The 20,433-nt window shown below is 47.8% G+C and overlaps 1 protein-coding gene across 11 annotated transcripts in view; it reads left to right on the top strand.

Annotated features, from left to right (window-relative positions):
• The window catches only part of ACACB (acetyl-CoA carboxylase beta), an 81,945-nt gene that overhangs the window by 24,231 nt on the left and 37,281 nt on the right, over positions 1 to 20,433 (top strand). For all 11 annotated transcript variants that reach the window (XR_014785780.1, XR_014785781.1, XM_084820155.1 and 8 more), the window contains 10 exons: positions 1,352 to 1,561; positions 2,449 to 2,619; positions 4,040 to 4,201; positions 5,210 to 5,373; positions 6,153 to 6,303; positions 8,196 to 8,299; positions 16,095 to 16,176; positions 16,357 to 16,502; positions 18,580 to 18,730; positions 19,424 to 19,558. Coding sequence is in view for 9 of the 11 variants with exons in the window: in XM_084820155.1 (XP_084676281.1) it covers positions 1,352 to 1,561; positions 2,449 to 2,619; positions 4,040 to 4,201; positions 5,210 to 5,373; positions 6,153 to 6,303; positions 8,196 to 8,299; positions 16,095 to 16,176; positions 16,357 to 16,502; positions 18,580 to 18,730; positions 19,424 to 19,558 (1,476 nt within the window). In the remaining 2 variants the exon portion in view is untranslated. The remainder of the gene's footprint in view (positions 1 to 1,351; positions 1,562 to 2,448; positions 2,620 to 4,039; positions 4,202 to 5,209; positions 5,374 to 6,152; positions 6,304 to 8,195; positions 8,300 to 16,094; positions 16,177 to 16,356; positions 16,503 to 18,579; positions 18,731 to 19,423; positions 19,559 to 20,433) is intronic.

The following is a 20,433-nucleotide window of genomic DNA, read 5'->3' as shown; positions in this document are numbered from 1 at the left end:
ACCACCAGATAGGCTTAGGTGAAAGGGGTAGAGTCAGTCCCATGAACCCAATGGGACAATGGGCATACACCCCATGGGTGTACGCTAGGGTGGGGAGAAGCAGTGATGAATTTAGGTACCTTTGTCTCTAGTCCTAATGCTCCTCTTTAGATGGAAAGGTCTATCACTTAAAAATGTGGCAAGCCAGCCCTGCTGAGTTTGGAGGCCCACCCATTCATTCTAATACGTGAGACTCTGAACCTCTGCCCCAAAGTCCTGGCTAAACAGCACCATTGAGGGAAGGATGTTTCTGCTTTCCTCAGGATCCTGTTCCTCCCTGGAACTTCAAACCCACATTTTGGGTATCCTATGGATCCCCTGCCCGAGGCCTGAAAAACACTGCTCCTGAGTATACTCAGAACCACTGGCGTAGTGGAGCCAGGATTCACGAGGCTGCGGGTGGCTTATCAACCACTCCAACAACGCACCCTGGCCAGGTTTGCATGTAATGAGAAGCTACGGCATGCCCCCGCCACACCCCACATGTTGCTGCAACAAGAGACCCCACGCAAAGTTAACCCGCACTAGCTTCTCCTTACGTGCAAATCATATCATTAGCTGGGGAAGGGAATGAATTTTCTCAGCAACAGTTTATAGTTCTGAGCTATCCCTGTTGCCCTGCAAAGTATTTCAGGACAGCCTGGGCAGCTGAGATCCAGTAGCTTTAGAAAAGACCTATTCCTGGTGGAGATGAAAACTGCTAGAACTGTTCTGTTGACATGGGTAAACACAGCTACCTGAATCTTTGGCCTCTCCTTCGGGGCGTGGCTGTGGGGATTGGCATGTGGAATGCAGAACCTCAAAGTGTTCCTCTGCTCAATGCTCCCCAATAGCTCCACACCGAAGGCTGCCACAGAATCCTAGAGTTAGAGTACCTTGTAGACTGCCCAGTCCAACCCATTGAGTCAATGCAGCAAATCCAGAGCTAGGCCTTGCCCAGAAGATGGCTTTTTAGCCTCGGCCTGAAGATCTCCAGTGAAGGGCAGCCCACCACCCCTCAAGGTCATCAGTTCCATGGTTGATCTGCTCTTGGTGTCAGCAAGTTCCTTCTAATGTTCAACTGAAATCTACCGTCCTGTAACTAAAGCCCGTTCAATCTAGGCCTGCCAACTGGAGCTGCAGGGAGCAAGTAGAATGGCTGCAGTGCACCATTTCAGGGGTGTTTTCCCTCCATTACTGCCTTGATGGAGGAACCCTGCCTTACGCTTCCCAGGAATCCCTCAAGATTACCCAGTCACAGTTTGGAAAAACACTCCCTTTAGGTACAGGTGTGGTTTAGTTTCTTCCTCCGTGCCGTCTCCCTGTCCAACAGGTGCAGAGCGAGGCTCCTGGATCTCCAATCTTCGTGATGAAGTTCTTGCAGCACGCCCGTCACCTTGAAGTCCAAGTCTTGGCCGATCAGTACGGGAACGCCGTTTCGCTGTTCAGCCGGGACTGCTCCATCCAACGGAGACACCAAAAAATCATCGAGGAAGCGCCTGCAACTGTAGCGCCACCTTCTGTATTTGACTACATGGAGCAGGTGCGCATACCGACCCTTGTCCAGGAGCTGTGTGTGAGTGGGTGGCAGCGGCAGACAGCGAGGGAGACTTTTACAGGGATTGCGTCGCGTCACGGGCTGCTTGTGGACCGCCCACAGGCAGCTGGTCAGCGGCTGTGCGAGCAGAACGCTGGACAAGGTTGGCCCTTGGTCTGATCCAGCAGGGATCCTCCTACGTTCACGTTCTTCACCTGCTGCAGCCTTCCACAAACTGCTGCCCTCCAGATAGGATTGACTTCAACTCCCATCACCCCCCAGCCAGCATGCTGGGGGTTGTAGTCCAAAACATCCTGAGGACACCAGCTTGAGGAAGGCTGACCTACAGTGTGATTCTGCTTTTGCAATTTGCTTTTCACACATTTAGTGTAGCGGCTAAGAGACTTGAGCTACAGTTCAACATTTAATTTATTTATGACACTTATATCTCACCTCTTCTCCAAGGAGCTCAAAGTGGGGTGCGTGGTTCTCTTCTCTCTTCTTTCCCCCTCCATGTTTTGTCCTTACGACAACCCTGTGAGGTAGGTTAGGCTGAGAGAGAGTAACTGGCACAAAGTTACCCAGAGAGCTTCATGGCTGATGAGGGCAGGGTTTGTCTCTTTAGTCCTAGTCAAACGCTATATTTGCCCTTGTTCAGGTCCACCTTAGTCACAAACGTACTACTACATTTATTCATTTATTGAATTTGTACCCCATTTTTTGAAACCACATATCCCCAAAGCAGCTAACATATATCAAAATTCAAGAAAAATCTAGTTCAGAGTTGAAAAAAGCGAAAACCATTAACTTCTGTAGATGAACCTTTCTTGAATACTTACCCGTAACTCTCCCAAGGTATTGTGTGTGTTTTTATGGCATTTCTGTCTCCCCAGTGTGCTGTACGCCTTGCAAAAATGGTGGGCTATGTGAGTGCTGGGACAGTGGAATACCTCTACAGTGAAGATGGGAGCTTCCACTTCTTGGAGCTGAACCCACGCCTCCAGGTGGAACACCCTTGCACTGAAATGATTGCCGACGTTAATTTGCCTGCTGCACAGCTCCAGGTATTTTAAATGTTGCTGCTTGTGTCCTTCTAGGGCAGTAGTGCGGAACCTTTTTCCTTGAATTGCCCCCCCACCTCGGACCATGCCCACTGACATTATCCTGCCCCGACTCCTTGCCCATTTTAGTTTTCTCCATGCTTACAGAGGCATGAAGAAAGGGACTCCGCTGACACAGGGAAGAGCAGCCCCCCTTCCGCGGATAGTGGGGATAGAGTTCCCCACTATCCGCATCCCTGTTGTTACCTCCGATCTCGGCTTGGAGATGACAGAGGGGATTCCATCCAGGATGGATTCTTCCAGGGGGTAGGACTTGGAGGTCAAGCCCAGCCCCCTGGTGGAATACACCAGAACCTCCACAGGCTGGATTGGGAAGCCCAGCAGGCTGATTAGGCCCAAAGGGTGGGGGTTCTGCACTCCTCTTCTAGAGTGATGGGCTGTGGACTATACTTAGGGGATGTGGGCTAGTAGGAAGCAGAGTTTATTACCTTTCTATGCCATCCCGTAGCTGAAGCTCTCTGGATGGTTTACAAAGATAAAAAACCATTACAAATACAGTATACAAATTGTAAAAAACATTTACGTAAAAACACACAGACAGTATATACAAAGACAACATATCTAAAACAACTTTAAGCCATTAGCCATAACCATAAGACCTGACTAAAACTCATCATATACTGCCACACGCCTGAGAAGGTCTTAACCTGGTGCCGAAAGATAATGATGTTGGTGCCAGGCGGGCCTCATTGGGGAGATCATTCCGTGACTGGGGGGCCGTCACTGAGAAGACCCTCTGCCTTGTTGCCGCCTTCTGAGCCTCCCTTGGAGGAGGTTCCCAGAGGAGGACCCTAGAATAACGAGAACCAGGAGTTTTAAAGAATTGCACCCTTCTGGCATCTGTAAGGGTCACCTAATCTGGCAATCTGTTTCCCATGGGGGCCAGGCAGGTGCTTCCCAGAAGCCTGCATTTTAACAATTCCCAATAAGAATATTGCAGGGCGGGAATCCAGGCAATTCCATCTTAACTAGGATTTGAAACCAGGGTTTGATGTAGGTTTGCAAACCCTGATTAAGAGGGCACTTGAATAGCATCAAACACTGTGAAGCGTTGGTGCAGATGCCATCTTTAACCAGGGTAAAGTCTATGAGGGGAGTTCATGCAAGAGAGGGAAGAAACTTGGAGAAGGGAGGCTGTGATTCTATAGGTCACTCCTGATTTTTTAAACCATGGTTAAGTTCTTGGCATTATGTCTGAAACAGCCCTTAGAAAGAGGAAAGCTTGACATCTCATAAAATCTGAATGTTTCTGTTTTTAAAACCTGAATGTTTCTGTTTTAAAAACCTGAATGTTTCTGTTTTTCACATAGAGAGGTCGAAGAAAATACTGTCATTTTGCACCCTCCCCTTGTCCTCCTTTCAGATTGCCATGGGTGTACCTTTGCACAGGATGAAGGACATCCGTGCCCTCTACGGAGAGTCCCCATGGGGTGATGCCCCCATTTCCTTTGAGAGCCCCAGCAATGTTCCGGTACCCAGGGGACATGTAATTGCTGCACGAATCACCAGTGAAAATCCTGATGAGGTGAGTCAGTGAAATTCAAAATGTATCCATTCCGTACCTGTAAGCAGATGAGAGGGAATGCCAAGGGAGCCTAGCTGTCCTTTGCTGGGAGTGGGCTGTAGGCGATGCAACATGATAACGTTCTTTTATAAACCAACCCCAAACTTTTGTACAGCAGGAATTATGGAGATTAAAAAGACCTGCCTATTTTTATTTATTTAAACCATTTGGGTCCTGCCTTTCCACCTCAGATTCCGCAAACAGATGATAACTGTTTGATGAAGGGCAGTCCAAAAATATGTTAAGAAATACAAATAATAAACGTAATGGACAAAGCTTACCATTTCAAATGTAAATATAAAAGCACAGTCTAACAACTTTTAAATCTGAAAACATATAATACAGATGAAACAGCAAAGAGCAGCAGCAGTAATAAAATACAATAAAACGTGATTTATTGGAATCTGCCAGATTTTATGTAGCTGTTTCCAGGATCTAGCATCCTAAAGCATTCTGAACCTTTTGGCAAGCTGCGGGTGAACTCTGAAGCAGGAAGGGTACAGAGAACTTTGGGGGCTGGAGGGCTTGAAGGTTCCGGGAGAAGAGGGTTGGTTGCATGGGGGCCAAGGGAAGAGCTGCACAGGGCGCTGAAGCTTCACCTTCTGGCCAATAGGGAGCTCTTCCCCCTTCTGGTTTTGGGGATGCCCCCAGGCACTGGCCACGTGGAGTTTTTTTAGTGCTTCTCCACAGCCATCAAAACTAAAATCCATTTGTTTTATTTTTCCTATTTCTACAGTACGCAAGACCTCCGACAAAATGGAAGCTACGTACAGATTTCCTTAGTGGCTGTCAGCTAACACCTGTTACGTTTCAGTTCCATTGTTGTCTTGCTTCCCACGTTCTTACTGCAAGCTGCCTTGTGAGGGCTTGCCCTGAAAGTCGGGGTAGAAAGAAATGAAATGTTTGTTAAAGCCTGTCCCTCCCTTTCATCGCTCTCTCATTGCTCATCTCTGTCTCTTTGCACTGCAGGGTTTCAAGCCCAGCTCCGGCACAGTGCAGGAGCTAAACTTCCGCAGCAGCAAGAACGTCTGGGGATACTTCAGCGTGGCGGCCGCCGGCGGCTTGCACGAGTTTGCCGACTCCCAGTTCGGACACTGCTTCTCCTGGGGAGAGAACCGCGAGGAGGCCATTTCGTCAGTATTGCCTTAGTGTCAACCCCAGTGGGTGGTGAAAATGGTTGGGGCTGCTTCCATGCTAGGCATGGAACTGGGACTGCCTCCAAGTGGCGCAGGATCTCTCCAAGCCCTAAGAGAAGCACTCTGATGACCCAGGGTCCCTGCAGCGTAGCAAAGTCATGGTTCACCTGCCCCATTTGGGGAGAGCAGAGCGCTTCAGGCGGGGGGCAGGGTAAAGTGAAGAGGACCGGGGTGAGATGGGGGACTTGCTGGATGTTTTCCAAGTCCCAGTAATTTAGCAAAAGCAGCACCAAAAAAGTCTGTGTCTCCCCACCAACCCAAATTAGGCTGATTAATTCCCAGAGTGACAGCCAGTGGCCCATCTCACACCATCACAGAGGAGAAATTAGCTACAGCAGCTCATTCTCTCTCCCTGCCATGGTTAACAAGCCATCCCAGAACCCCACAATAGCCTGTGGGTGTTGGCTGGGGATTATAGACTTTGTAGTCCAGCACATCTGGAGTGCTCCAGGTTCAGGAAGGCTGCAATAGGGGATTGAAGAGGAGAAGGCACAGAATTGATTTTTCTGCAATAGCCAAGTGTTGTCATGACATCTAATCTGAGACTGTATGTTATTTCAGGTAGGATTAATTCTTTCTTGGCCCTCGATTTTGGATAAATCAAGCAGGGTTTTTTAAAAAGTTAAAGGCGAATTATTGGTTCGCGTTTCTAGCTTTTTAATCGTTTTTACACGTGAAGTAGATCTGTACATTATTCCCCTGCTTGTTTATTTCAGAAACTTAGTAGTAGCTCTGAAAGAGTTGTCCATCCGTGGTGACTTCAGGACGACAGTTGAGTACCTTGTCAAGCTGCTGGAGACGGAGAGCTTCCAAACCAATGAGATCGACACCAGCTGGTTGGATCACCTGATTGCAGAAAAAGTGCAGGTAGCACATTTCTGGAGCAGGATATTTTGGAGAGATTGCAGTCATTTTCCCCTATGCGCTTTTGATCCATTGTATTCCAAAGGCTGGGTAGGGGTAGACAGCAGATCTTCTCTAACCAGACAACAGCGATTAACTACTAAGTTCTACTAACCTACAACAATATAGCCACCTGTCCACTAAAATATATTCTGAATCTTTATTATAACCCTTGTAAGAGATGCTTGGAACATAGGAAATCTCACGATTGTGGGGGAACTCTTCCCCACTGCCCCCTGAAAACCTCCCTCCATATACCCTTGCCACCCAGATGTGACAAATAGATTGTAAACATGAGTTTCAACCTCTTGTAGGAGTGGATAAAACATTGGAGTAGAGTCGGGGTTGTCATGTTGATCAGGCCCTTTCTAGGTCAGAACTAGTACCCTGAGGGATGGCTTGGGAAGACAGAGAGAGTTGGACGTAAGACAGCCTAGCTCTCCATCAAGTCACCAGCTTTTCCCAATAACTGGAGTTTCTGACCAGTCTTTAAGGGGTAGACCCACGAAGATTGCAGTACAGTTGTCTTTCACTCTGGAGGACATTTGGCCTCTTTAATCCTCATTCTGAAGAATGATTAAGACTGTCCTTTTTTGTCAGAGCTTTTATAATGATGGTGTTTTTTATACCATCCCTTCATGCAGTATATTTTCTAGATATGATTACCGTTCATTGCTGTTTTGATGTAATTTATTGTAACAGAGTATTTCATGGCACTAGTATTTATTTTAACCATTTGTGTACTTCTTTGTTGGGGGGTCTTTTCGACAAAAAGTGGCATAAAAACCATTACTTTCCTCAAGATTTCCACGATGTGGCCACTGCTGGGTCTGAATTCTTCCTTTGTGTGAAGTAGGGGTTGTGTAAAATCCATTCTGTCTGTGTTTTGCAGACTGTCAGAAGCCTTTCATTGCCCATTGATGGAATTGGATTTTTTCATTTTCGAATTTGTGCAAATTCGCACTTGCGAAAATGTGTGAATTCTCCCCAAATGTGCATTTTCATGCTTTAGTGTATGGGGGCAATGTGGATTTTTGGCTGTTTTTTTTTATTTTGTGTATTTTTCTATGGTGAAATTTGTGCAAAATTCAGGAAAAGTTAGGAAACCAGTTCAGAAGTCCATGGAATCCACCCAGCAGAGGAAAAGCTAGTCTGCTGTGGAATCCATGGGTCAGATTCATGAAAATCCAAACTCATTTGGTTCTATTGTGGATTTCTCTGACATCCCTAGTGTCGCGTTCCTTGGTCCTCTCCCTTCGCAATCAACATACTCCAGGAAACAAAGCTTTCAGGCCAACACTAACGACTAGCTTCTTTACAAATGCAGATTCTAGGAGACTCTCAGACTGCATCGAACCAGCTAATCCACACATCTACGAATATCAATAGAGGATACAAAGTGGAAGTTCGAGAAGTTGCCAGCAGTCTGGGCATGAACGGCTCTGCCAGACTTGCTTCGCAGGGAAGCCCCTCCCTTAGGGCGGCACCCTCCTACGTTGGCTTCCATAAGTGGCCAATGTGGCGGAGCATCTGAGCCCTGCCCCTCGCTTTTCCCGCTTCGCTCTGCGATGGACCCTAGTCTCCCTCAAGTCACACCCCTCGCCCTCCTCCTCCTCCTAAACTTAAGTTCACATGGGGAAGGAATGGGGGAGCCATTCAGGCTGGGCCATCTGTGTGTCAAGGTCTTGGGAAGAAAGTCTCGCCGTGTCTGGGCTCACCAGGGAGGGTGCCTCCTCTGTTCCGGCTGTTCCCATTCAGATTCCGAATGAGCTGCCAGACATCTCCACACGCTCAGATTCATTCCTGATACTTGGTATGAAGGAGGGTGTCTTTTGTGTTGTCTCCCCACTGTGCAGGCAGAGAAGCCGGACACCATGTTGGGCGTGGTCTGTGGCGCACTCAACGTGGCAGATGCCTTGTTCAGGACGTGTATGGATGACTTCCTGCATTCTCTTGAAAGGTAAAGCACCTTCTGGAACAGGGGTGTGGAACCTCCAGCCCAAGCTACTGCATATCTACTCAGAAGTAAACAGGTCTCCTGTCTGCAAAATGTGCAGCTCAGAATCTTTGCAACAGGCTGATTCTTTTAAATACCCTCTTATCTTCTTCTGCCCCTTCATGGATCACTGCCTTGTTGTGGCGAAGGGGCTTGCATAACTCAGTGAAGCCATAAGCTACCCAAGGCCACCCAAGACGGACAAGTCATGGTGGAGAGTTCTTACAAAATGTGGTCCACTGGAGAAGGAAATGGCAACCCACTCCAGTATTCTTGCCAAGAAAACCCCATGGAACGTAACACAAGGCTAAAAGATATGATGCCGGAAGATGAGCCCCTCAGGTCGGAAGGTGTTGTGTTTTTAGGGGTGGGTAGCCTGCCTGATAGGCGGGAGCGAGGGGGCATGTGTCCTCCTGATGGAGGCAGTGGGGGGAGTGTTGGGGACCAGAAGATACCGAGGCTGGGCGGCAGGCGCTGGCGGAGCGCTAGGGGCAGGCCATGCCAGGTAAGGGGAACGAGGGAGAGATGTAGTATCTGTCCCCTGCTCCGGGCCTGTCCAGAGCCAAAGGATGGCTGGGGGAGGCGTGACCCCATCTTCTGGCCTTCGTTTGCTGCTCTGCAATGCCAGGTCTGTTACCCAGAAAACCTCCCTCATCCATGACATGATCCTGGATGAGGGTGCAGACCTGGCATGTATTATGGAGACCTGGCTGGCCGAGGTTGCTGCTCCAACCCTTGTAGCCATGTGTCCAGCCGGATTTTCGTGTGCACAGCAGCCGAGGGCTGGGGATCGGGGAGGGGGAGTGGCTGTTATCTACCGAGAGTCCTTGGTCTTCACCAGACCCCCTCTCCGGGAGACCAAGGTTGCTGAGTGCATGTACTGGAGGTTGGGCCCGAAGGGCAGTCTGGGGATTCTGCTCGTGTACCGTCCACCCCGCTGCACGACTGACTCCCTGGCCGAGGTGCTTGAGGTGGTCTCTGATGTGCGTGTACAGTCCCCTAACTTATTGGTGTTGGGGACTTCAACATACATTCAGAGGCCATCCTCACAGGAGCACCTCGGGACTTCATGGAGACCATAGCCTCCTGGGAGCTGCACCATATTCTAACTGGGCCCACCCATGTAGCCGGTCATGCACTAGACCTTGTGTTTGTTTCTGGAGAAGCGGGGAGTGATCTGGAAGTTGGGGGTATATCCACCACCCCCTTGTCATGGTCAGATCACTATCTGGTGACGTTGGACTTCTCGGTTCCACAACCCCTCCGCAGGGGTGGAGGACCCATTAAAATGGTCCGCCCCAGGCGTCTTATGGATCCAAATGGATTCCTGAACGCACTTGGGGATTCTCTGGGGCACGCCAACGGGCACTCGGTCGAGACCCTGGTGGGTGGCTGGAATGCTGCAATCACTGGGGCATTAGATCAGGTGGCTCCGAAACACCCTCTCCCCCTGAACAGGGCTTGGACTGCACCATGGTTCAATCCGCGGTTACGAGCTCTGAAACAGGAGGTGAGACAGCTAGAGCGCCGGTGGCGGAAGTCTCGCTCCAAAAGGAATATTATGCTGCCTCCATCGCGTCTGCAGAGTGCTGTCCCAGGAGGCTGTTCCAAGTGGTCCGGAGCCTGGTCAGTTCTGTGGCTCCGGAACCACTGGAGCATTCTGAGGCCTCCTGTGAGGCTTTGGCAAGGCACTTTGCAGATAAAATTGATCAGATTAGGTGTGTTACTCTGCACGCTGTGGATACAGTTAGTGAGCAAGAGGCGGCCTGTGGCAAACTGGTTTTGTGGGATCGGTTCCAGCTTCTTCCTCCTGATGAAGTGGACAAGGTGCTTTCATCTGTACGGCCAACCACCTGCTTACTTGATCCTTGCCCATCTTGGCTCATTATGGGCTGCAGAGAGAGACTGGGTGAGGGGATCAAGGCGGTGGTGAATGCCTCCCTTGAGGAGGAAGTGATGCCATCAGCCCTCAAGGAGGCAGTGATAAGACCGCTCTTAAAGAAGCCCTCCTTGGATCCTCAAGTTCTGAACAACTTTCGCCCAGTCTCAAATCTGCCACTTTTGGGCAAGGTGATTGAGCGGGTGGTGGCGGTGCAGTTGAAGGCACACTTGGAAGAAACTGATTATCTAGACCCATTTCAGTCGGGCTTCAGGCCTGGGCATGGGACAGAAACGGCCTTGGTCGCCTTGGTAGATGATATGAGGAGGGCTGTGGATAGGGTTGAATGCTCCTTCCTTGTTCTCCTCGACCTCTCAGCGGCTTTTGATACCGTTGACCACGGTATCCTCCTGGACCGCCTGGAGGGGTTGGGCATTGGGGACACCGTATTGCGGTGGTTCCGGTCCTTCCTCTCCGGCAGGTACTAGAGGGTAGCACTGGGAGAGGAGGTTTTTGACCCATGGCCACTTACTTGTGGGGTGCCACAGGGTTCCATCCTCTCCCCGATGCTATTTAACATCTATGTGAAGCCGCTGGGGACTATCATCAGAAGGTTTGGGGTGCAGTGTCATCAATATGCGGATGACACGCAGCTCTACCTCTCGTTCAAATCTTCAGCAAGTTTGGCCGTAGAATCCCTGCCCAAATGTCTGGAGACGGTGAGTGGCTGGATGGGGAGGAATAGGCTGAAGCTGAACCCTGACAAGACCGAGGTACTTTTGGTGGGAGACAAGAGGAGGCTGGGGGATGTTGACCTGGTGTTGAATGGGGTACAGCTACCCATGAAAGACCAGGTCTGCAGCCTGGGGGTCATTTTGGACTCCCAGCTGTCCATGGAGGCTCAGGTGTCAGCTGTGAGCCGGACAGTGCTGTATCAACTCCATCTGATACGGCGGCTGCGCCCCTTCCTTCCCGACCATCTGCTCCCATCAGTAGTACACGCCCTGGTCTCCTCTCGTTTAGACTACTGTAACGCGCTGTATGTGGGGTTACCCTTGAAGACGGTTCGGAAACTGCAGCTGGTACAGAACGCGGCGGCTCGCCTGATTAAAGGCAGCCGCCGGCAAGATCACATCACTCCAGTGCTGAAGGAGTTGCACTGGTTACCAGTTGTTTTCCGGGCCAAATTCAAGGTGTTGGTTTTGACCTTTAAAACCCTATATGGTTCCGGCCCAGCCTATCTTAAGGAGGGCCTCCAGCAGCACCAGACAGGCCGCTTAACAAGATCAGCCTCGGATGGCCTTCTGTCTGTCCCATCAGCCAGGACAGCTAGAATGGTGGGGACGAGGGAGAGGGCCTTTTCTGTGGTGGCCCCCACTCTGTGGAACTCCCTCCCTAGGGAACTCCGTCATGCCCCCTCTTTAATGAGCTTCCGTCGTGCATTAAAAACGTGGTTGTTCAGGCAGGCATTTGGGGTGGGTTAGGGTATTTTAAGAAATGTTTTTATTGTAGAACTTTATTGTTTTAAATTGTTTAATTGTATGTTGTACATCGCGCAGAGTGGCTGGGTGACCAGCCAGATGGGCGATTAATAAATTTAATAATAAATAAATAAATAAAAAGGTGTCCAATATACTACTGGGGAAGAGCAGAGGGTATTTCCAAGTAGCGCCAGAAAGAGTGAAGTGGCTGGGCCAAAGCCGAAAGGACACTCAGCTGTGGATGTGTCTGGTGGTGAAAAGAAAGTCCGATGTTGTAAAGAACAATATTGTTTAGGAACCTGGAATGTCAGATCAATGAATCAAGGTAAGCTGGAGGTGGTCAGACATGAGATGGCAAGATTGAACATCGACATCTTGGGAATCAGTGAACTAAAATGGACAAGGACATGGGCAAATTTAATTCAGGTGACCATCATATCTACTACTGTGGGCAAGAATCCCTTAGAAGAAATGGAGTAGCACTCATAGTCAACAAAAGGGTGGGAAAAGCAGTACTGGGGTACAATCTTAAAAATGATAGAATGATCTCAGTACGAATCCAAGGCAAACCATTCAACATCACAGTAATTCAAGTCTATGCCCCAACCACTGAGGCCAAAGAAGCTGAGGTTGATCGGTTCTATGAAGACCTACAACACCTTCTAGAACTAAGACCAAAAAAAGATGTCCTCTTCATCATAGGGGATTGGAATGCTAAAGTAGGAAGTCAAGAAATCACCGGGATAACAGGCAAGCATGGCCTTGGTGTACAAAATGAAGCAGGACAAAGGCTAATAGAGTTTTGCCAAGAGAACACGCTGATCATAGCAAACACTCTCTTCCAACAGCACAAGAGGCGACTCTACACATGGACATCACCAGATGGTCAATATCGAAATCATATTGATTATGTCCTTTGCAGGCAAAGATGGAGAAGCTCTATACAGTCAGTAAAAACAAGACCTGGAGCTGACTGTGGCTCAGATCATGAGCTTCTTGTTGCAAAATTCCGGCTTAAATTGAAGAACGTAGGGAAAACCACTAAACCATTCAGGTATGACTTAAATCATATCCCTTATGAATATACAGTGGAGGTGAGGAATAGATTTCAGGGATTAGACCTGATAGACAGAGTGCCTGAGGAACTATGGATGGAGGTCCGTAACGTTGTTCAGGAGGCAGCAACTCAATCCATCCCCAAGAAAAAGAAATGCAAGAAAGCCAAGTGGCGGTCTGATGAGGCTTTACAAGTAGCTGAGGAAAGAAGAGAAGCGAAAAGCAAGGGAGAAAGGGGAAGATCTATCCAACTGAATGCAGAGTTCCAGAGAATAGCAAGGAGAGACAAGAAGGCCTTCTTAAATGAACAATGCAAAGAAATCGAGGAAAACAACAGAATGGGAAAGACTAGAGATCTCTTCAAGAAAATCGGAGATCTCAAGGGAACGTTTTGTGCAAAGACGGGCATGATAAAGGACAAAGAAGGCAGGGACCTAACAGAAGCAGATGAGATTAAGAAGAGGTGTCAAGAATACACAGAAGAACTATACAGGAAAGATCTGAATGTCCCTGATAGCCATGATAGTGCGGTCACTGAACTTGAGCCGGACATCCTCGAGAGTGAAGTCAAGTGGGCCTTAGGAAGCATTACTAACAACAAAGCTAGCGGAGATGACAGTGTTCCAGCTGAGCTATTTAAGATCCTGAAAGATGCTGCTGTTAAAGTGCTGCACTCAATATGCCAACAAATTTGGAACACTCAACAATGGCCACAAGACTGGAAAAGGTCAGTTTACATCCCAATTCCAAAGAAGGGCAACGCCAAAGAGTGATCAAACTACCGTACAATTGCGCTCATTTCACATGCCAGCAAGGTTATGCTCAAAATCCTGCAAGCTAGGCTTCAGCAGTATGCGAACCGAGAACTACCGGAAGTACAAGCTGGGTTTCGAAGAGGCAGAGGAACTAGAGATCATATCGCCAACATTCGCTGGATCATAGAGAAAGCAAGAGAATTCCAGAAAAACGTCTATTTCTGCTTTATTGACTACGCTAAAGCCTTTGATTGTGTGGATCACAACAAACTCTGGCAAATTCTTAAAGAGATGGGGGTACCAGACCACCTTACCTGTCTCCTGAGAAACCTGTACGAGGGTCAAGAAGCAACAGTAAGAACCAGACATGGAACAACCGATTGGTTCAAAATTGGGAAAGGAGTACGACAAGGCTGCATATTGTCGCCCTGCTTATTTAACTTATATGCAGAGTACATCATGAGAAACGCCAGGCTGGATGAATCACAGGTCGGAATTAAGATTGCCGGGAGAATGATCAACAACCTCCGATATGCAGACAATACCACCCTAATGGCAGAAAGCAAAGAGGATCTCAAGAGCCTCTTGTTGAGGGTGAAAGTGGAGAGTGCAAAAGCTGGTTTGAAACTCAACATTAAAAAAACGAAGATCATGGCATCTGGCCCCATCACTTCCTGGCATATGGTAGGGGAAGAAATGGAAGCAGTGACAGATGTTATTTTCTTGCGCTCCAAGATCACCGCAGACGTTGACTGTAGCCATGAAACTAAAAGACGCTTGCTCCTTGGGAGGAAAGCTATGGCAAACCTAGACAGCATAATAAGAAGCAGAGACATCACCTTGCCAACAAAGATTCGTATAATCAAAGCTATGGTTTTCCCAGTAGCAGCATATTGCTGTGAGCGCTGGACTATAAGGAAGGCTGAGCGCCGAAGAATCGATGCTTTCTAACTGTGGTGCTGGAGAAGACTCTTACGAGTCCCCTGGACTGCAAGGAGGTCCAATCAGTCTATCCTAAAGGAAATCAACCCTGAGTGCTCATTGGAAGGACAGATACTGAAACTGAAGCTGAAATATTTTGGCCACCTAATGCGAAGAGAAAACTCTCTGGAAAAGACCCTGATGCTGGGAAAGACTGAAGGCAAAAGGAGAAGGGGACGGCAGAGGACGAGATGGCTAGATAGCATCACCGATGCAATGAATATGGACTTGAGCTCACTCCGGGAGAGAGCGCAGGACAGGAAGGCCTGGCGTGCTGTGGTCCATGGGGTCACAAAGAGTCGGACACAGCTGAACAACTGAACAACTTCTGCTGTTATCTCCAGTGAAAGATAAGAGGTGTTTCAAAGAATCAAGCTGTTTCAAAGATTTTGAGCTGTGCCTTTTGCAGGCAGGAGACTTGTTTGCTTGTGAGTAGCTATGCAACGGCTTGGTATTTGGGATGCTATTTGAAAGGGTGCTGAGTGATCCAGTCCTGCTTACTTCTGAGTAGACTTAAATGATAGCAATTACCTTTGGCTTTGCCAACTCTACCTTTGGCTCTGTCCGGATGGAATGTGGCCCCCGAGATCTTTGCCATTTTACAATTTGGCCCTTGGGCTGAAAAAGTTTCCCCACCCCTGACCTGTGGAGGTGGTGAGGTATTGCACCTCTTCCCTTCATTAAGGTACTTCTTCCTCCCGGGTTTGCTGACTTGTGATCTGCTGCTGGTCATTTTATACAGTATATTGGGGAAGATATTTTCATTTCATTCATTATATTTCTATACTGCCCCATAGCCAAGGCTCTCTGGGTTCATGAGAATTAAAAACCATTAAAATACATTACATAAAGTATAAAACCATTCATGTAATGACACAGGACAAATAGCACATACAACAACAACATGTGTCTAAAACAACTTAAAATTATCAGCCAGAGGCAATTAAAGAGACTCATTATATGCTGCCAAACACCTGAGAGAAGAGGGCAGTTTTAAACTGATGCTGAAAAGATGACAGCGTTAGCACCAGGCAGGCCTCGTCGGGGAGATTATTCCATAAATGAGGGGGCCACCATGGAGAAGGCCCTCCCCCTTGTTGCCACCCTGTGAGCCTCCCTTGGAGGAGGGTCCCGGAGGAGGGCCTTCGATGCGTAGCATAGCGTATGAGTCGGTTCATGCCAGGAGAGGCGTTCCATCAAGTACTGTGGTCCTGAGCTGTGCAATATATGTTCTGTTACAGATTCATGTATGAAGGAGCTGGGGCCAATCAGGAGGCCTCTGTGACATGTACTCAGATTGAGTATCTGCACTGAACACACATATTCTGATATTCATACCTCTTAGGTTCAGTGACTAACACGTTGGCCTGCATTACTGGATTGTTGTAATGATTACCAAGATAATGTATGTGAAGACACACATTATCTTCACATACATTATCTCGGTACCTTTAGATTAGAATACTTTAGAGTATTCCAAAGAGCTATATAAATGCTTATTATTATGACCTGCCTTCAAAAGGTTATGAAGAGTAACAGGGGGTGTGGGGAGGAGGACTGCAGGACACTTTTTGTACGAAAATCTAAAAGATTGGTTCATCTTTCAGGGGCCAGGTCTTGCCAGCAGCCTCGCTTCTGAACATTGTTGATGTGGAGCTTATTTACGAAGGCATGAAATACACTCTTAAGGTAATGCTTGCAAAGGGTTGACCCAGATTTGCATAGACTGAAGGCAGAAAATAGTCTGTCTACTAGCAGCAGGGGAGATGAAGACTATTTGGGTTTCTTCCCCTTTTACGTTGACCCTTTAACCCATTTTGGAGGGGAAGCAAGAAGTCCTTTCTTTTTGTTTCTGTGGTGCGTGGACAGGTCGCTCGTCAGTCCCTGACCACCTATGTGATCTTGATGAATAACTCCCACATCGAGATTGATGTGCACAGGTTGAACGATGGGGGACTTCTGCTCTCCTATGACGGCAACAGTTACACCACGTACATGAAAGAAGAAACTGACCGGTAGGTGGAGCGCGCTGACTGTGGTGTTGCTGCGTGTGACTTCAGAGTTGCTGCGTGTGACTGTGGTGTTGCCAATAACCATGGTGGCTGGGAATGATGGGGGTAGCAGTCCCACACATCTGAAGGGCACCAGGTTGGAGAAGGCTGGCCAAACCAGTGAGAGAAGCTGTTTATGGCCATATAACGCAGACAAGATGTTTTGCTGTGTCTGCACCGTAGTTTGTTCATTATTAAGTGTTGCAATGGCCTGTGGCTAAACAACAGCAGAACCAGCTAGGAGCTTATGCATGTTGATCCAGTGGTACAATTCTCACTTTGGGGTGCACATTTATTGACACTGTAAGTTGACTAAGGGTGCGATCCTATGCATGTTTAGACAGGAAAAGTCCTACAGCACTCTCCCAGCATGGCTGGTTGGTAGGGATGTGAGACACTGAGAATTCCAATCCATTTGAACCCAGCAGGATTCTGCAGTGTTCTCGTTCCAGTAAGTGGCAGCAGACTGTAGCAGTTTTATTTTCCTGATTCCAGAGATGTTTAGTGCATTTCTTTTTCCGGGTCCTGCCAATTGCCCAATGGTAATTTGCAGAAATTGATTTTTTTTTTAATCTTGAAATTTCTGCAAATGGGGTCATTTGTTTTTAATTTACCCCGGTCTTTCACTAGTGTCCCAGAGCACAGATTCAGCTGTTCAATATGTGTGGTCTTGCCTTCTCAGTTTCCTTGTACACCTCATCTGTCAAGAGGAGCACAGAAGTGGAGTAGGTAACATACAAGGTAACTGACAAGGGAAGACTGCATATAGGCTAATTTGCACACAGTTATGGTAAAGACAAAGGCAGAACCTGTTTGCGCAATTCAGAAGCACTGAAAAAGAAAAAAATGTGAACGAAGTAAGTGTGCCAAGGGGGGGGGGGCGGGGGACACACACACAATATCTTCCACTTGGCAATGTAATCCTCTTGCTATTAAATGTCTTACCATTATTTTTCCCCTGGTCCTTCCCTACTGTGCACAAATTAGCCTATATGCAGTCTTGCCTTGGCAGTTTCCTTGTAAGTTACCTACTCCACTTCAGTGCTTCCATTGAAAGCTGCAACATGCAACATTGACAAGGCAAGACTACACATATCAGACTGGTGAAAGTGTGCTCCTGTGCACTTTCAAAAGACCAGGGAGAATTTCAAAAGAAAAAAATTACCCCCATTTGCGCAAATTTCAAGATCCACCAAACCCCCCCCCCCCAATTTGCACTAATTGCTGCCATTTCTTACAAAAAATGGAATCCGTGTATTGGCTCAACTCGCTACAGATTGAGTTGACGCCAGTGGGGGGAAACGGAATGAAATCTGCCAGGAAAAATCCATTGAGTTTTCACCCCAATAGGAATTCTCATACGTCCCTACTGGTTGACGGATGCTGGGAGTTGCAGGACTTTTTTCTGTCAAAACTTGCGTAGGGTTGTGCCCTAAAATGAATACGATCAACTTTTACGATTTCTTTTATTCATGTAAAAACGACAGAGTCTTGTGGCACCTTTAAAACGAACAAATTTACTCTGGCATAGGTATAGTCCACTTCATCACAGCATCAGATGCATGGAGTAATATGGAAAGGTTTATATTCAGTACATACGATGGGGAGGGTGGGGGACGGACGAATTGTAAACAGTGAGGTCAGAAGGAAATTAAATACAGAAAGTGACAATGATGTTATTACCATTATTAATAGTGGTCATTCACAGTGCAGTTGTTGCTGATAACACAAACATCCTGGCACTAGGTAAGCCAATTAACACATATACTGTGATAAAAATCCTTTATCCCAATTCAAGCGAGAATTAAACCTGTTGATGATGTCTCAGTCAGCAGTCTCTCTCTCTCTCTCTCTCTCTAATCCCCCTTTGACGTTTCTTTGTCCTGTAATAGTCACTTTAAGGTCAGCGTCCTGGGAGGCTGAAGTGACAGCCTTGGTAGCAATAGATGGATTGGTCTGAACGAAGGAGCATTGGTGGGCAGCCTTCTCTCTGACAGGATATAGCCATTAACAGTCCTAAGAAGCTTTCTCCTCTCTTCAGATATCGCATCACCATTGGCAATAAAACCTGCAACTTCGAGAAGGAGAGCGACCCCACCTTGCTTCGATCGCCGTCTGCTGGAAAGCTGCTGCAGTACATGGTAGATGACGGAGGTCATGTCTGTGTGGGTCACAGCTATGCAGAAATAGAGGTACGCCTTAGAATCAGACCAGCTGGAAAGCACTGGCTAGAATTTCGTGGAGCTGCCATTACTCTTGAAAATGTAAAGCAGCGATTGGTGGTGGTTGCTCAAACTTTAAAAATAAAAAGGATGAAAATGTGTGTGTGTGTGTGTGTGTTTGGCATCATTCTGGTTGTGCCAGCTGTGGGGGTGAGTGAGAATGAAGCAAGCAACTAGATAACGTTTCACTCCCTAGCATTCCCTAAATGCATTCCCTAAATGCATTCCCTAGCACATTGTTTTAACTTTTTTATTGTTTAGATTTTAACTGGTTTTAGCTTGTTTAATAGTTTAATATGTTTTTAGGTGTTTAAATTATTTATTGTTTTATACTGTTTACATTGATTTTATCTGTATGCCACCCTGAGATCTTAATGATATAGGGCAGGATAGAAATGTTTGAAAGAAAGAATAAAAGCTGCCTCCACGCACAACCCCTTTCCTGGACATTTATACAACTACTTCTAAAAACTGCAGATGGTGAACACCACCTCTTCTAATCTAATGCCTGCTATTGCTATAACAGGCACCAGACCTAAAGCAAAATATTTCTCAGCCAATATCTATCCCAGTTTTATTTCTGGATCTAGTAAGCACTAGAAACATGAAGCTCTTGTTCTCTGTCTGTCTGTCTGTCTCTCTCTCTCTCACACATGCACACAGGTGATGAAGATGGTGGTGAGCTTGGCGGTGGAGGAATCAGGCATCATCCATTACGTGAAGCGGCCAGGCACACTGCTGGAGGCGGGCTGTGTTATAGCGAGGCTCGAGTTGGATGACCCCACCAAAGTTCACCTGGTGAGTGGATAGATCAGCCTTCTCCAACCTGCCACGCTCCAGATGTGTTGGACTGCAACTCCCATCCTTCCCCATCAGCATGACCATGATGGGAGTTGCAGTCCAGCACATCTGGAGCGCGTCAGGTTGTGGAAGGCTGGAGTGGAGGCTGCTGGGGAGTGAAACACACACACTTCTCTCTTGGCTCTTTGTCTCACTGCTTTGGCCCCCAGTAACCGTAGGAGCTTGCTGGATGTCCTGAGCTGCGTTCTAAGCAGTTCTTCACTCTTGTGAGTAGTGTGTGTGTGTGTGTTGCCTCCTCCCATCCACTGAGGGCAGGAGGAGAGGTGCCCTCTTGCAAGGCGCACCAATGCCAGAAGAACAATGGTTTCTCTTGGCAAGGGCAGTCTTCGTGGTTGCAGCTTAAATGGCCTTGAAAGGGAGTTAGACAAGCTTATGGAGGGACTACCGGTCTGGTTGGCCACTGTGGCCACCAGGATGCTGGACTAGATAGACCATTGCTCTGATCCAGCCAGGTTGCTCTTACATTACTTGGAGATCACTGAGGCTGAGCCTCTTCCCAGAGCAGCTTGCTGCCTCTCCTAGGAAAGAGCCCGGAGTCTCCCTTTGCTATGGCTAATAACTTTCCGGCAGCTTTACCCTTTCCTCTAAAACCTCTCACAAAATGCTGGCTGTGGCTCCAAAGCTTCCCACATTGCCCACTCAAAGGAGGCTGCCTGCTGGGTCTCTGCATGACAGCCGCTCTGGCCTTCCTTCCTCCTTGTCAGCCATTCCTGGGGAAGGGGCTGAAGAATCTCGCCACATTTCTAAATTGGGTGTGGCTTAAATGATCCAGTCACACCTGGTTTTAGACATGCAGCATGACAGTCTGGTCT

Source organism: Heloderma suspectum, chromosome 13 (genome assembly GCF_057233095.1).
Source record: "Heloderma suspectum isolate Gila_16-S chromosome 13, 16-S_ref, whole genome shotgun sequence".
NCBI lineage: Eukaryota > Metazoa > Chordata > Lepidosauria > Squamata > Helodermatidae > Heloderma > Heloderma suspectum.
The sequence above is the reverse complement of the archived record's forward strand: the minus strand, read 5'-3'. Positions and strand labels throughout refer to the sequence as shown.